General features: G+C 36.5%; 1 protein-coding gene across 1 annotated transcript; it reads right to left on the bottom strand.

Annotated features, from left to right (window-relative positions):
- Positions 1-6,950: 6,950 nt before the first annotated feature.
- Positions 6,951-7,910, bottom strand: Or6c208b (olfactory receptor family 6 subfamily C member 208B). The gene has a single exon (NM_001000590.1). It carries the CDS (start codon positions 7,908-7,910, stop codon positions 6,951-6,953), a length of 960 nt encoding a protein of 319 aa, NP_001000590.1.
- Between the last annotated feature and the right edge of the window lie 8,530 nt (positions 7,911-16,440).

Here is a 16,440-nt window from a genome sequence, read left to right on the forward strand (position 1 = left end):
ACCAAAAGATTGGGAAAAGATCTTTCCAAATCCTACAACAGATAGAGGGCTTATATCCAAAACATACAAAGAATTCAAGAAGTTAGACCACAGGGAGACAAATAATGCTATCAAAAAATGGAGTTCAGAGCTAAACAAAGAATTCACAGCTGAGGAATGCCGAATGGCTGAGAAACACCTAAAGAAATGTTCAACATCTTTAGTCATAAAGGAAATGCAAATCAAAACAACCCTGAGATTTCACCTCACATCAGTGAGAATGGCTAAGATCAAAAACTCAGGTGACAGCAAATGCTGGCGAGGATGTGGAGAAAGAGGAACACTCCTCCATTGTTGGTGGGATTGCAGACTGGTACATCCACTCTGGAAATCAGTCGGGAGGTTCCTCAGAAAATTGGACATTGAACTACCTGAGGACACAGCTATACCTCTTTTTGGTATATACCCAAAAGATGCCCCAACATATAACAAAGACACATGCTCCTTATGTTCATAGCAGCCTTATTTATAATAGTCAGAAACTGGAAAGAACGCAGATGCCCTTCAACAGAGGAATGGATACAGAAAATGTGGTCCATCTACACAATGGAATATCACACAGCTATCAAAAACAATGACTTTATGAAATTCGTAGGCAAATGTTTGGAACTGGGAAATATCATCCTGAGTGAGCTAACCCAATCACAGAAAAACATACATGGTATGCACTCATTGATAAGTGGCTATTAGCCCAAATGCTTGAATTACCCTAGATGCCTAGAACACAGGAAACTGAAGAAGGATAACCAAAATGTGAACGCTTCACTCCTTCTTTAAAAGGGGAACAAGAATACCCTTGGCAGGAAATAGAGAGGCACAGTTTAAAACAGAGGCACAAGGCACACCCATTCAGAGCCTGCCCCACATGTGTCCCATACATATACAGCCACCAAACTAAATAAGATGGTTGAAGCAAAGAACTGCATGCCGTGCCCCTCATGTAACCCATACATATACAGCCACCTAATTAAACAAGATGGACGAAGCAAAGAAGTGCAGGCCGACAGGAACCGGATGTAGATCTCTCCTGAGAGACACAGCCAGAATACAGCAAATACTTAGGTGAATGCCAGCAGCAAACCACTGAACTGAGAACGGGACCCCCGTTGAAGAAATCAGAGAAAGGACTAGAAGAGCTTGAAGGGGCTCGAGACCCCATATGAACAACAATCTCAACCAACCAGAGCTTCGAGGGACTAATCCATTACCCAAATACTATACATGGACTGACCCTGGGACTAAACCTCATAGATAGCAATGAATAGTCTAGTAAGAGCACCAGTGGAAGGGAAAACCCTTGGTCCTGCCAAGAATGAACCCCCAGTGAAAGGGATTATTGGGGGCGGGTGATAATGGGGTAGGATTGGGAGGGAAAGCCAATATAGAAGGGGATGGGGGAGGTGTTAGGAGGATTTTGGCCACGAAACTGGGAAGGGGAATAACACTCAAAATGTAAATAAGAAATACTGAAGTTAATAAAGATTAAAAAGAAAAGAAAAAAAAAAAAGAAACAATTCAGAGAAAAGAACAGCTGCTACTTCAGAGTAAATGGCTGAAAAACATCTTTCCAAGCAAATGGTCCAAAGAAATAAGCTGTAGTTGCCTTTCTAATATGGAATAAAATTGACTTTAACCTAAAGTCATCAACCAAGGTAAGGAAGGACACGTCATATTCAACAAAAGAAAAATCCAAGATGAACTCTTAACTCTAAATATCCATGCTCCAAATGCAAGGGCACCTACATTCATAAAAGAAACTTTATTAAATCTCAAATCTCACATTGCACCTTATACAATTATAGTTAGAGATTTCAACAGTTCACTCTCATCAATGGACAAATCTTATAAGCAAATTAAATAGAGACACAGAGAAACTAACAAAAGTTATGAACCAAATGAATTTAACATATTTTTAGAGCATTCCAGTCTAAAACAAAAGGATATACCTTCTTCTCAGCACCTCGTGGAAATGTCTCCAAAATTGACCATATAATTGGACACAATACAGGCCTCAACAGATGTAGGAAGATAGAAAAATCCCATGCATCCAATCAGATCACCACTGACTAAGGCTGGTCTTCAATAGCAACAGAAATGACCTAACGCCCTCATATAAATGAAAGTTGAACAACACTCTACTCAACGACAAATTGGTCAAGGAAGAAATAAAGAAAGAAATTAAAGACTTCTTAGAATTTAATGAAATGAAGATACAACAAACCCAGACTTATGGGACACAATGAATGTCAGGCTAAGAGGATAACTCATACTTGTGAGTGTCTGCAAAAAGAAATAGGAGAGATCATATGTAACCAACTTGACAGTACACCTAAAAGCTCTAGAACAAAAAGAAAGAAATAAAGCCAAGAGGAGTTAAAGGCATGACATAATCAAATGCAGAGCTAAAGTCAACCATGTAGAAACGAAAAGGACTATACAAAGAATCAACAAAATCCGGAGCTGGATCTTTGAGAAAATCAACAAGATAGATAAACCAGAGGTCAGAATAACCAGAGGTCACACAGAGTCCATCCAAATTAACAAACTCAGAAATGAAAAGGGAGACATAACAAGAGAATGTGAGGAAATCAAAACAAATCATCACATCCTACTCCTAAAGTTTGTATTAAACAAAACTAGAAAATCTGGAGGAAACGGAGAATTTTTGAAACAGATACTGGGTACCAAAGTTAAATCAGGAACAAGTAATAAATCTAAACAGCCCCATAACTCCTGATGGAATAGAAGCAATTATTAAAACTCTCCCAACCGAACAGAGCTCAGGACAAGATGGGTTTAGTGAAGAATTTTAGCCTTCAATGAAGAGCTCATACCATTACTGCCCAAACTGTTCCAAAAAATAGAAACAGATGGAATACTACCAAATTCCTTCTATGAAGCCACAATTACTCATACCGACACCACACAAAGACCCAACAAAGAAAAAGAACTTCAGATCAGTTTCCCTAATGAATATTGATGCAACAATACGAGTAAAATTCTTACAAACTGAATCGAAGAACACATCAATATGATCATCCATCATGATCAAGTAGGCTTCATCCCAGGGGCGCAGAGATGGTTTAATATGTGAAAATCCATCAACCAAATTCATTATATAAACAAACTCAAAGATAAGAACCACATGACCATTTCATTAGATGCTGAGAAAGCATTTGGCAAAATTCAACACCCTTCCATGATAAAAGTCCTGACTCAAGACCCATATCTAAACATAGTGAAAGGGATAAACAACAAACCAGTACCGAACATTAAACTAAACGGAGAGAAACTTGAAGCAATCCCACTAAAGCCAGGGATTAGACAAGGCTGTCCACTCTCTGCCTACTTATTCATAGTACTCAAAGTCCTAGCCAGAGCAATCAGGCAATGAAAGGGGGTCAAAGCAAAATAATTGAAAGGGAAGAAGTCAAAATATCACTATTTGCAGATGCTTTGATAGTATACTTAAGTGACCTCAAAAGTTCCACCAGAGAATTACTTAACCTGATAAACAACTTCAGCAAAGTGTCGAGGTATTGAATTAACTCAAATAAATCAGTAGCCTTCCTCTACACAAAAGAGGAACAAGCCGAGAAAGAAATTAGGGAAATGACACCTTTCATAATAGTCCCAAATAATATAAAATACCTCGGTGTGACTTTAACCAAGCAAGTGAAAGATCTGTATGATAAGAACTTCAAGCCTCTGAAGAAAGAAACTGAAGAAGATCTCAGAAGATGAAAAGATCTCCCATGCTCATAGATTGGCAGGATTTACATAGTAGAAATGGTCATTTTGCTGAAAGCAAGCTACAGATTCAATGCAATCCTCATCAAAATTCCTACTCAATTCTTTAGGAAGAGCAATTTGCAAATTCATTGGGAAAAAAAAAACCCAGGATAGTGAAAACTATACTCAAAAATAAAAGAACTTCTCGGGGAATCCCCATCCCTGATCTCAAGCAGTATTAAAGAGCAATAGTCATAAAAACTCTATGATATTGGTAAACAGACAGGCAGATAGATCAGTGGAACAGAGTTGAAGGCCCAGAAATGAACCCACATACCTATAGTCAATTGATCTTTGACAAAGGAGCTAAAACCATCCAATTGAAGAAGAATAGCATTTTCAACAAATGGTGCTGGATCAAGTGGTGGTCAGCATGTAGAAGAACGCAAATCAATCCATTCTTATCACCCTGTACAAAGCTTAAGTCTAAGTGGATCAAGGACCTCCACATCAAACCTGATACACTCAAACTAATAGACAAAAAAATAAGTGGGGAAGATTCTCAAACACATGGGCACTGGAGAAAATTTCCTGAACAAAACCACCATGTCTTATGGTATAAGATCAAGAAAAGACAAATGGGACCTCATAAAACTACAAAGCTTCTGTAAGGCAAAGGACACTGTCATTAGGAAAAAATGGCAACCAACAGATTGGGAAAAGATCTTTACCAATCCTACATCTGATATCCCAAATATACAAAGAACTCAAGAAGTTAGACTCCAGAGAGTCAAATAACCCTATTAAAAATGGGGTACAGAGATAAAACATTCTCAGCTTAGGAATATCAAATGGCTGAAAAGCACCTAAAGAAATGTTCAACTTCCTTAGACAGCAGGGAAGTGCAAATCAAAACAACCCTGAGATTCCACCTCATACCAGTCAGAATGGCTAAGATAAAACACTCAGGTCACAGCAGATGCTGGGGATGGGGAGAAACAGGAACAGTCCTCCATTGTTTGTGGGATTACAAACTGGTACAACCACTCTGGAAAACAGTCTGCAGGTTGCTCATAAAATTGGACATTGAAATACCTGAGGACCTAGCTATACCTCTCCTGGGCATATATCCAAAAGATGTTCCAACATACAACAAAGACACATGCTCCACTATGTTCATTGCAGCCTTATTATTACAGCTAGAAGCTGGAAAGAACCCGATTTCCTTCAACAGAGGAATGGATTCAGAAAATGTGGTACATCTACACAATTGAGTACTATTCAGCTATCAAAAACAATGACTTCATGAAATTCATGTGTAAATGGAATGAACTAGAAAATATCATCCTGTGTGAGGTAACACAATCACAGAAAAACAAACTTAGTATGCGCTGATTTGTAAGTGGAGATTAGCCCAAAAGCTCGAATTGCCCAAGATGCAATCCACAGACCACAGGAAGCTCAAGAAAGATGACCAAAATGTGGAAGGTCCCACTCCTGCTTAAAATGAGGAACAAAAATATCCGTAAGAGAGGATATGGAGGCAAAGGTTAGACCAGAGATTGAAGGAATGGCCATTCAGTGTCTGCAACATGTGGCCCATATATATATATATATATATATATATATATATATATATATATATATATATATATATATATATATATATATATACAACCACCAAAACTGGATAAAATTGATGAAGCTAAGAAGTGCATGCTGGAAGGGATTGAATACAGTTCTCTTCTGAGAGACACATCCAGAGCATGTCAAATACAGAGGTCAATGCTAGCAGCAAACCACTGAACTGAGAACAGGATCCCCTTTGCGGTAATTAGAGGAAGGATTGAAAGAGCTGATGGGGCTTGCAACCCCATAAAAACAATAATGCCAAACATCAGAGCTTCCAGGGACTAAACCACTACCCAAAGACCATACATGGACTGAGCAAGGGCTCCAACTGCATATGTAGCAGAGAATAAACTTGTTGGGGCACCAGTGGAAGGGGAAGCCCTTGGTCCTGCCAAGGTTGGACCCACAGTGCAGCGGAAAGTCGAGGGTTGTGGGGAAGGGGGTGGATGGGGAGAACACCAATGTGGGGGAGCAGGAGGAAATGGGGGTTTATGGACAGGAAACTGGAAAAGGGAAAACATTTGAAATGTAAATAGAGAAATAAATTCAATAAGAAAAATAAAATTTCAAAAATTAAAGAATATGAATAAATCTTATGGATTTAATATTCATATTTGTCAAGTTATTTCAAATAATCACACATACTGGGAGCAAATGGTACAGGAAGATGCAGATGTTGAGACTGACATCACTCACTGAATAAAGAGACTGACCATAGGATATAATTTCTAAAGGATTTTTATGGACTCTGCATTGAAACTGTATGCCAATACGTAAACATCACTTATGATGCTCCGTACATAGGAGAAGACATATCAGAAAGACATGTTTTGTTTTCATTTTGCTGTGGCTGAGCAAGAGGATTTCAATGAAAAGTTCGGAAATGGAAGTATAACAGTTGTTCTTTACATAGAGAATTAAGAACTTATATAACATTCATGGTGGTTTTTGAAAACACAATTGTTTATTTTTATTGTATGTGTCTGATTGTCTTGCCTGCATGTGTGCATGTATTCCATGGGCAAGTACTTCCAACAAAGAAAAAAAATTGGACGATGGTTTGCCACCATTTGAGTACTGCGTAGTTAACCTACAACCTCTGCAAAAAGAAGTTGTCTTAAATAGTAAGCTACTGGTACACCTTTTCATACTGTTTTTTCTCTTTTCTCCAGAAAAGTACAACAGACAGGTTCCTATACCCAATTAACATCCTGAACCAAAACCCACTATACTGAACATGAAAGACTTCAAAATTTGATGTGGAGCAAGAAAATACAAAAATAAAGTACAAAGAGAGAGATGTATTTCACATGAAATTCCAGAAGATAAATAGTACAACAAAACTGAAAATTCACCTGTAGGTATTTGATTTAATTTCATATTAAACTAATGTAGGGTGTATCAGAGAAATGACTGGAAGTAGGAAAGAGGGGCATTAACGGAAACTGAGAAAGAAAAGTTAATAGAAAACATCAGACTTAAGCATAGATCATAGCTGGCATACATGGAAATTATATCCCCTCTTTGATTCACGTTCCAACAGCATGCTATTTAGGCCTAAATCTCAATTCACTGTTTTGAGAATAGCACAATCTGTGAAGTACCTGCTTGAAAGCGTCCTTCACCTGCTGGTTCCTTAGGGTGTAAATGAAAGGGTTTAGCAAAGGGGCCACAGAGGTATTGAGCACAGCTACACCTTTATTTAAAGCCACCCTCTCCTTGGCTGATGTTTTCATGTACATGAACATACAACTCTCATAAGTAATGGAGACAACAACCATGTGTGAGGAGCATGTGGAAAAGGCCTTTCTCCTTTGTTGAGCTGAAGGGAACTTTAGGATGGTTATGATGATGAGTGTGTAGGAGAGAATCACTAAGATCAAGGTGATGATAAGTGTCATGACAGCTAAGGCAAAAGCCATCAATTCTATGAAATGTGTGTCTGTACAAGACAGTTGCAGGACAGGAGAAGTGTCACACAGGAAGTGGTCTATTGTTTTGGAGGCACAGAAATCCAGTTTGAGTCCCAAGAGCAAAGGGGGGAAAATGACTAAGAAACCAGTTACCCAGGAGCTGGGAACCAGTAGGTGGCACACTTTGCTGTTCATGATGATGGGGTAGTGCAGTGGTTTGCAGATGGCTACAGAGTGATCATAGAACATGGCAGCCAGGAGGTAGAACTCTGTGATTAGTGAGAGAAAAAAGAAGTATAGTTGAGCTGCACAAGAATTGTAGGAAATTGTTCTGTCTCCAGTGAGAATGCTCATTAAGAACCGTGGAATACAGGCAGTTGTGAATGCAATTTCTAAGAAGGAAAAATTCCGAAGGAAAAAGTACATTGGAGTCTTGAGATGAGGATCCATCAGGGTGAGGAAGATGATCACTAAGTTTCCCATCATCCTCAAGATATAATTGAAAAACAGAAACAGGTAAATCAGAACTTGTAGCTGAGGGTCGTCTGTCAATCCAAGCAAAATGAATACAATCTCCACAGATTGATTCTTCATTTCTCCTTTTTCTCTAGTAAGTCTACATAAAATAAAATAAAATATAAAATAGGAGAAATAGAAGGAAAAACCCCAAACAACTATTAACATATAACACATTTGGAAAATATTCATTGCTTTATATTCACAGTAAGGCACATTTTCAGTAAAACCCATGCAAAATATTTTAATGAGTTTAGATTTTATTTCATGAACATATCTTAAACCTCATTGGTATTTGTCATAGTTAAGGTTTTTATTGTTGTGAAAAAACACAAAGGCCAAAGATTGCATGGGAAGTAAATGCTTTAAAGGTTTTGTTCACATTAGCGTTTATTATTCTGTCAGGGAAGCATTCCAGGGTAAGAACTCAGGGAAGGAACTTGGCAGCAGAAAATGAAGCAGAGGTCATGGAGGAGTACTATTTACTATCTGACTCATTAATTTGGCTTTCTCAGACTGCTCCCGGGACCACCCTTCCACATCACCTATCAGTCAAGGAAATGAAATAGGTTTCTCCAGTCTGTTGGGGACGTTTTCTCAATTGAGGTTCCTTCTTTGTAAATGACATGGCTTGTTTCAATATGACATAAGGGTAGCCAGATTCAGAATCTTATTTAACTCAACATTGACTGGGTCCTTTTGGCCCATTTACATGAGGCATGCCACTTATGTGAAATTGTCTCTTAATTGGATTACAGTCCACCTGTACCTGTCGTTTCAATAATCTGCTAAAATAAACTATTCAAGTGTGTGGTATTTGAAATTTTCTGACTTAGTTCTCTTGAGTAAATTACCACTTCAGTGATACAATATTTACAGTAAACTGTGGTGTTCCCAATAGCCATAGTAACTCCTAATTTAGATATACATATAGGGCAGTTTTAAGAAAGAAGATCTCTAAAGAAGAAAATAGACAAGATTATAGTATGAGATTCTAGCAAAATGGGTATGGTGATAATAAGATATCAATTTCTAGAAAATAACTGGGAAACATGAACAACACATTGATTTCAAACTGAGTCATCAGTTGAACTTGCAACCATAAACTCTCTTACTGGTAATATTTCCCATTACTGTCCTCTGTCCCATGACAGCTTTGTATAGAGAAAAATAGCAGTGTGAAAAAAGAATTAACCTATAAATATAAAGCCAATGTTTCAAGTAAAAATATGAGCCATTTTTCATTTTAAAATAATTGTGTAAGGCAGATACTTAAGTTTATAGAGTACTTTGATTCAATATTAAAGCTTTATATACTCTACCTACTTTATACCTATGCAAACATAAGAATTTTGGAAAAAAATGGAATATCTATTTCGAGTAATTTGAAGTTTAGAAAATCTACATGTCCTGTACAATGTGAAGAGTTAAATATCAGATAGTTTCCTGATTAGTTTTAGGAATTGTATCATAGAATCAAGTGACCTATGTACAACAGTCTGTATCTGGAAATGAATATACACACCCACAGTACCAAAACTACCTCATGACAGTAATTAGAATTAGTTTGTTGGTGATATTTTAGCCACTCAATAAAAGATTAGCATACCTGACTCGAGTGATTTTGCTTTATGGCTATTGATACTGGGGTTCCACTTTACAAAAGATGCTGAATTGGTATAGCTTTTCATTTTCCGGGTTGTCTCTGGTTCCACATCTCAGGTATGATGTTCTTTCACTATAAGCACTTTGGTAAAGCTCTTACAGGGAACAACATATATTTTTCTCGTGCCTGTGTTATTGATGCAGTGCAGGGTGTGGTATTATGAAATCCCTAGCGAGCTATTGCATAAACAGAGAAACATGTAAGTATTTTATGACATACTAAGAAAAGACAGAGTGATATGATATGAATGATATCAAATGTAATATATTGTGGCTTGCATTCACTAACCTGGGCTGTGTTCAGAAGTCATGATCTTAACATTATTTTATTTTATTTATTTTATTTATTTAACATTATTTATTTTATAAGAGCTTTTCTGAAAGATTTTATTCAAATTCTAATCAAAAGCCAGGTTAGAGAACACTTATGAAACAATTAGTGGCATCTTTAGAAAAAATAAACTTTTACCAAAGTTCTAAAGAGCCATAATGTAATCATTAAAGTAGACAATGTAATCATTTAAAGTAGAAAATAGATAACATATTTTCTGCATTATGAATGCTAATAGAATTATTCCCAACTTATGAGGTACAAATTATTCTTTAAAAACATTAAAAATGCAAAAACTACCCATAAAAGAAACAAAGGACAATTAAAAACTCAATATTCTTTTCTCTGGTGTTTACAGAAATATAGAAAATGACATATATATATATATATATATATATATATATATATATATATATATATATATATATGAACATTTGGATATTTAGATGGTTTGTAAAGGAACTGAAGGTTTGAGATAGGATATTCTATGCAGAAAAAGCAGCCTGTGACCAAGAAAATATAATCTATCAAACAATCTTTGCTTGAAAAAAATTGCCACTATTCTCATATTTAATCATCTCTCATTGATCCATAAACCACTGTAAGGAACAGTACCATGGTTATCACAGCTATTAGGATATGCAGATGTTATAAAATTATATTTCAGAAAGTATTATCATTTATAAAATCTTTCCATTGGTATCACTGACATAAATGTTTAATTGTACTGTGCTTACAATAAATTTTCCTCACAAAACCTATTGTTTTGTTCTGTTATAACACTTATATACCCCATCCATCTTCATAACACATACTTATTATAATGGAAACCTACACAAATTGCATTATTGATTATATGGCCCACTGGCCAAGGAATATAATTCCATTGAGTTTTGTTGGATCTTATGAACACAACATACATTTAAAAGATTTTCAAATGATAAAACATTTTTGTAATCATTTACAATTATCTATTTATGAGTCAATAAAAGAAGATATTAAAATACTAACCTCTTATTAGTTTCACAGTTTTCTTCAGTTGAACATGTCAATTCTGCCAAATTTGTGCTTCTGTATGTCAATTATTATCCTGATAAACAGACAATGGATGACCAGTCCTTCTTCCTCATTCTAATCTAAAATAAATGACACATTTGCTTATTTGTATGTTGTCTAAGAGATATTATTTCTTGCTAATCTAATGAATGCTGGGAATATTCATGAAATTCATATGTCTACAGTAAATTATATAAAATGTTGTTAAAATTGACATATACCATAATATGGAAACTCACCATGTCTGAAATAATGAAGAATTTATGCCCTTGTTTTCTATAGGAAAATATTAAATAGGAACAAACAATTCTCAGGGTAACTAGACTTAACACCATCATTTCCTAAGTGATTCACAAATTGTATGATGCAGAAGTGCTGTTTATAAAAATAAGCATGAACATAAAACCTATTGTACACAAATTAACTCTAAGTAAAATGTGTTATTCTTCAAAAACCCTGATTTGCCTTGGCTTGTCTCCTTAAAGCATTTACTGTCAATCACAGGACCATGTCAACCCCTGGAGGCATTTCAAATGTGACTCTAGCTGCATATCTCTTTGTAAGGCTCAACCCTCACTTATTTTACTATTCTCTTAGAGGTCAGGCAACAGTTTCAAATTATAATAATTAGAAAACTATTAATATCTAAAATTGTGTGAATATTTTTGATGCAATTTCTAAAATTATAAACTGCTCATTGTTTAAAATTTTCTTATCAGCACTGAGAGTAACTCATAATGGAATTCCTGACTCAAAAGTAAGCAGTAATTTAAACAAAATTTAATAAATTCTCTATCTGGAGTCAATCAATTCCCCATATTAATGTACAAAGGCTCCTTTTTTTTTTCATTCTTCAAAACGAAGTGGGTTTTCTTCAAACATCCAAAGTCATTTATAGCTTAAAGAAATTTTCTAGAATTATATCATATGCAAACTTTTCTAATTTAAATCACTTTTATTTATGTTTTTCATGTGTGAGAAATCCCATCCATTTGCCTTTATATACTTACTTCTGCACACTCATTTCCAGTACATCCATTTTAATAAAAAAAATGAACTGATTTTGCTCTTTTTTATGGAGGTACTACACAATATACAGATATTTTCTCCAATATTTTTTTTCACTTGGTGATGTCGGCTGAGCCTATGACTTAGATATCACTAGAAAAACATTCACATAAACCAGGGAGAGATAAATTGAACTGGAGGCCTTTTAAAAATTTTAGATAATGACATTTTAAGTTATGTTAGTTGTGTTCTTTCTTTAAAAGTGGTCATCATCACTACTTTTTATACATTTTACAGTTCCATATTTTTTTTAAAATAATCAAGACTTAATATACAAGTCAAAGCAAAAACTAAAAAATATCCAAAAAAGGGAAGAAGTTATAAATAATTATTATTTCCTCCCTTAACTCATTATTGTAGCACTGGTATTACACTTTATTTTTGAAAAGCCATATGGAAACTTGCTTGTCTAGAAACACACACACACACACACACACACACACACACACACACACACGAGGTTTTAATGGATTCATTGCATAATGCCCAAACAGATATCTTATTCCATAAAGTAAGATCTCTGGTACTAGGAATGTTTTTCATTTTGTTTGGTCATTGGCCAAAAGGATTCCACATGCTCAGATATGTAAGACTCTTGCCAAGGTTATTGGTTAGCCACCCCATCTTACAGTAAGGCCATATTGTTAGAAGATAATCAAGCATGGAGAGATTGAGCTAATGTTCAACTAGAAACTTCACTCCTACAGACTAGAGTTCATAGTAAATTGGAAAGTATTATAAATACTACTGAAAGGAAAATGTAACCATCAATATCCCTCAGATACAAACCCTGTGATAAAACAGCAACTTCCCTGCAAGACATACTGGTATGATAGTGGCATAAATATTATGAGAGTAGCAAATCACCAGTTTGAATTTAAGACCCACTACATGAGATTTAACTTATGTCTAGAATTGTTGTTGAGGCCAACTTGAGAATATACAGCTTATAAGCCCTAAGAAAAAAACTACTAAAATTATTTTCTAGGTGAATAGAGCAACAAAATGGCCTCTAATGACATATACTATATCCATAGATCAGTGAATTGGTCAACTTTCATCACAGAAGCTTCTTCTTATAGTAGGCAGTAATTAACCCAGAGACATACAACTGTACAATGTGCAGACAGTGAGAGACCTTGAAATAATTATCACCTTAAAATAACTTTATCATACATCATTATGTATAATTACTGACTCCCTTTGGGTGAATTCTCAGCAATGATATATGGGGCAATGTCCGGAGCCATCTAGGAGAAGCTGAAAACTAGCAGGTGATCATCGTGAAATGGTTCCACCATTTTTGGAAAGTGTTCCACTATTAACATAGGTTTCCTGTAAATATTCAATAAACAACAATCACTAAGTATGAGCCCACTCTTGTGAGCAAATTTCTGCAAAAAAATGAAGATATAAGTTCTTGTAATGACTGTATATAGACAAATAAGTGATTTCTTATTCCTTAATGATGACTATAAGAATTCCTAAAATTCTATTAGTAATTATTAAGATCTTTTACAATAGGATTGCTATTAAGTCCTTTCTGATGTCAAAACTGAAATAAGAACTCTGCCAATCTTCAAGTGTCGTGAGTTAATTGCTGCTGACATGGAAAACAGGCATTTACATCTTAGAGCACAGTCCAAGAGTTTGTAAAACAATTAACCAAAGGTAAAAAAAAGGGAACTAATGATTTATTGTTGGTGCAAGGACAGACAATAAAAATTGACTGGGTTTATCTTTCTAAAACTTCAATAATAACTTTGTCACAAAAATTATGTTTTTTTTAAATTTTCAATGAACCTGAACTTGTGACAGATCACAAATGTTTAGCCAAATAATTGCTCTTAAAGCATATGCATGTAAATAGTCTCTGTTGTAAATTTCTTAATCAATTTATGATTTGAATTTATGTGCAAACTTGTATGAAATTCTTACCAAGTGATCATGCATTCTGAGAGGTGTGTAAGTGCAGAAGAAAAAGAGAGGACATGTCCCACGTGCTTCCTCTCGCCAGCAAGAAAACACGCGGGGACATAGGAATCCTTGCTGCTACCAAACTTTATTAAAATCTTATGGAGAAGCCCCAGCGCGCCAACATGGCGCGGCTATATACACCCTAGCGCAGAGCATCCACACCTGATTTGTCGCTTACCCATGATCTCATAAGGCACACCCCGGAATGGGTAAAGACCTGGAACGAAGGCACTCTTGCACATGCGCACACAGTTAACTTCCCGAAAGGAAGTCGGCTGGCGTGGCGGAGGCCAGCGTCATCTTGTCTAGCTCGGTCTTCCACGTGGGGCGCAGTGGAAGCCAGCACCATCTAGTGGTGGCGAATGTTATTCCGGCCCTCTACATCTCCCCCTATTTATTTATTTTATAACAAATCATTTATTTTATAACAAATCATGATCACCCTACTGCGTGCAATGAGGAAACCACACCGATGTGGAAGGGCTAATCAAAGGATCAATGAGTCTCTCTCATCCCAGTGTAATGGATCCACAGATCCATGGGGTGTAAGAGCAGAGAACTCAGATACCGACTAACATTTTGAAGATAGATAACCAAATTCCAGGGGAGGCCCTTTGTACAATGGCCACAAGTGCTTGAGTGATAACGGCCTTGTCACGTTTCTCTTGAGATCTGAGTTTGCAAACCAACCATAGTATGAACACTAATCCACAGCATAGGGCTGCACCAAACAGAGCCACTCCTGATAAGTAGTGGGCACCTCATCTGGTTCACCTCAGCTGTTACCACCAAGGGCCGTAGTCAAGCCACTCCTATAATAGAATTTAGAATTTCCAATTGTTAGTAACTACTCTAGAAAGTTTACCCACTGTGCTTGTCTAACAATAGATTGGGGGAGGATAACTCCAGACACTGCAGTCACAATGTCTGCAGCAGTAATGGCTGCTACAATAGCAGTGAAAGTGTCAAGGTCTTTTCCAGGACAGTTCAGGATCAATCATTTTTCTCTGGAACAACCAGCAGACAATGGAACCATTTCTGAGATCTGTACAACCAGGGCAGAGTTCCCCAGTCGACAGCAGCTTTATGCAGGTAGCATTCCTGTGAAGCTACAGTCTGTAAAATGACAAGTTAAGGCAGCAAGAGTCACCAGGGAAAATGAGGGAGGCAGCAACGACTGGAGTCCAGTCTTCTCCTGCAAGCAGCAGTGCACAGAGGGTCAGAGAGCGGGCCATAGTGGGACGGGACACAAGCAGTAGTAACACTGACTGCAGCAACGCCAAAATCTCTGTGATGACAAAAGGTGAAGGGGAATCTTCTATCTTCCTCTCAGGGCAGAGGAATGACTCCATGGACCCGAACCAGGAGAGCTGAATCTTCATGTAACCAGGATCAGCAAGTCTCAGCAACCACTCAGGCAGCTGGCACACTCTTGTAGCATCCTGTAGAAAAAACACAAACATTCCCTCTTCCCCATATAAAATATCTGGACAGGATCATGTCAATATGTGGATCTTTCTAGTTCACCCAGGCAGAAGTATGCCTAGTTGTAGGGTGCCATAAACTTTGGTGCCATAAATTTTAAAATTGAAATAAAAGGAGCATTATTTAGTGTACAGGGATAACTCCCCCTTTTTATTTATAAAGATATAGTAAAGATATTATTTATTAAGTTAGGTCCTCGAGGATTAGATTGAGGACACTGAGCACTTGTATTTATAAATTGACTTGTATATCAATTTGTTGTCTCCAGCATTATTGTTTTGGATATATAAAGAATGAGATTTTTTGACTAATTGTTCCTATGTAAGGCCTACAATCTGTCTGGTATCATTGTCCTCCCTTGTTAAGGAGCCCAGGCAATCCAGTTTGAGTTCTTAAATGGTCTATTAAGGAACAGTACTTAGTGTTCTTAACCACTAAGCCATTTCTCTAGCACCTCACAAACTTTATTTACCTAAACATAAGCATTAATTAGAAATGTCAAATCTAGTAAATATTGTCCAGATTTAGTCGCACTAGAAATCCCTGAGCAGGCAGGGTGAGGCTGGGAGTTGAAGGTAAGCAAATGGAGTCTTCCTCTTTTTGTGAGGGAGTGTTATCAACTCCATTATCGTTTTCAAAGAGCTGGGTCTATGGTTTTGTTTAGTTGTCAGAGCCAGAGCACTGAAAGGACAGTGAGTTGTCAGACATTTACACTGAAATCATCACTCACTGATTTCAAGTAGAAAACCTGCCTCAAATATAGCATTAAATAATTGAAATCAATTGTAAACCACAAGCCACACATTGGCTATCAGTATATGAATTGAAGGCTTGATTTAAAAACAGTGGCTAAACTACAAAATTTAATAATCTGTGTTGAAGCAATAGAAACTCAAGAGAATAAACAAGTGATGTAATCATACATGTAGCCTTTTCATTAGATGAACCACCTATAAATACAGTAAGCACATTTCCTGTGGGTTGTATGTGCAAATGTACAGGAAGTACAAAAGCATGTAAAGAGTA

This window comes from Rattus norvegicus, chromosome 7 (genome assembly GCF_036323735.1).
Source record: "Rattus norvegicus strain BN/NHsdMcwi chromosome 7, GRCr8, whole genome shotgun sequence".
Classification (NCBI taxonomy): domain Eukaryota; kingdom Metazoa; phylum Chordata; class Mammalia; order Rodentia; family Muridae; genus Rattus; species Rattus norvegicus.

Excerpts from the sequence above, each read along its gene's own strand:
- Or6c208b (NM_001000590.1), bottom strand. The coding sequence starts at position 7,910 with ATGAAGAATCAATCTGTGGAGATTGTATTCATTTTGCTTGGATTGACA.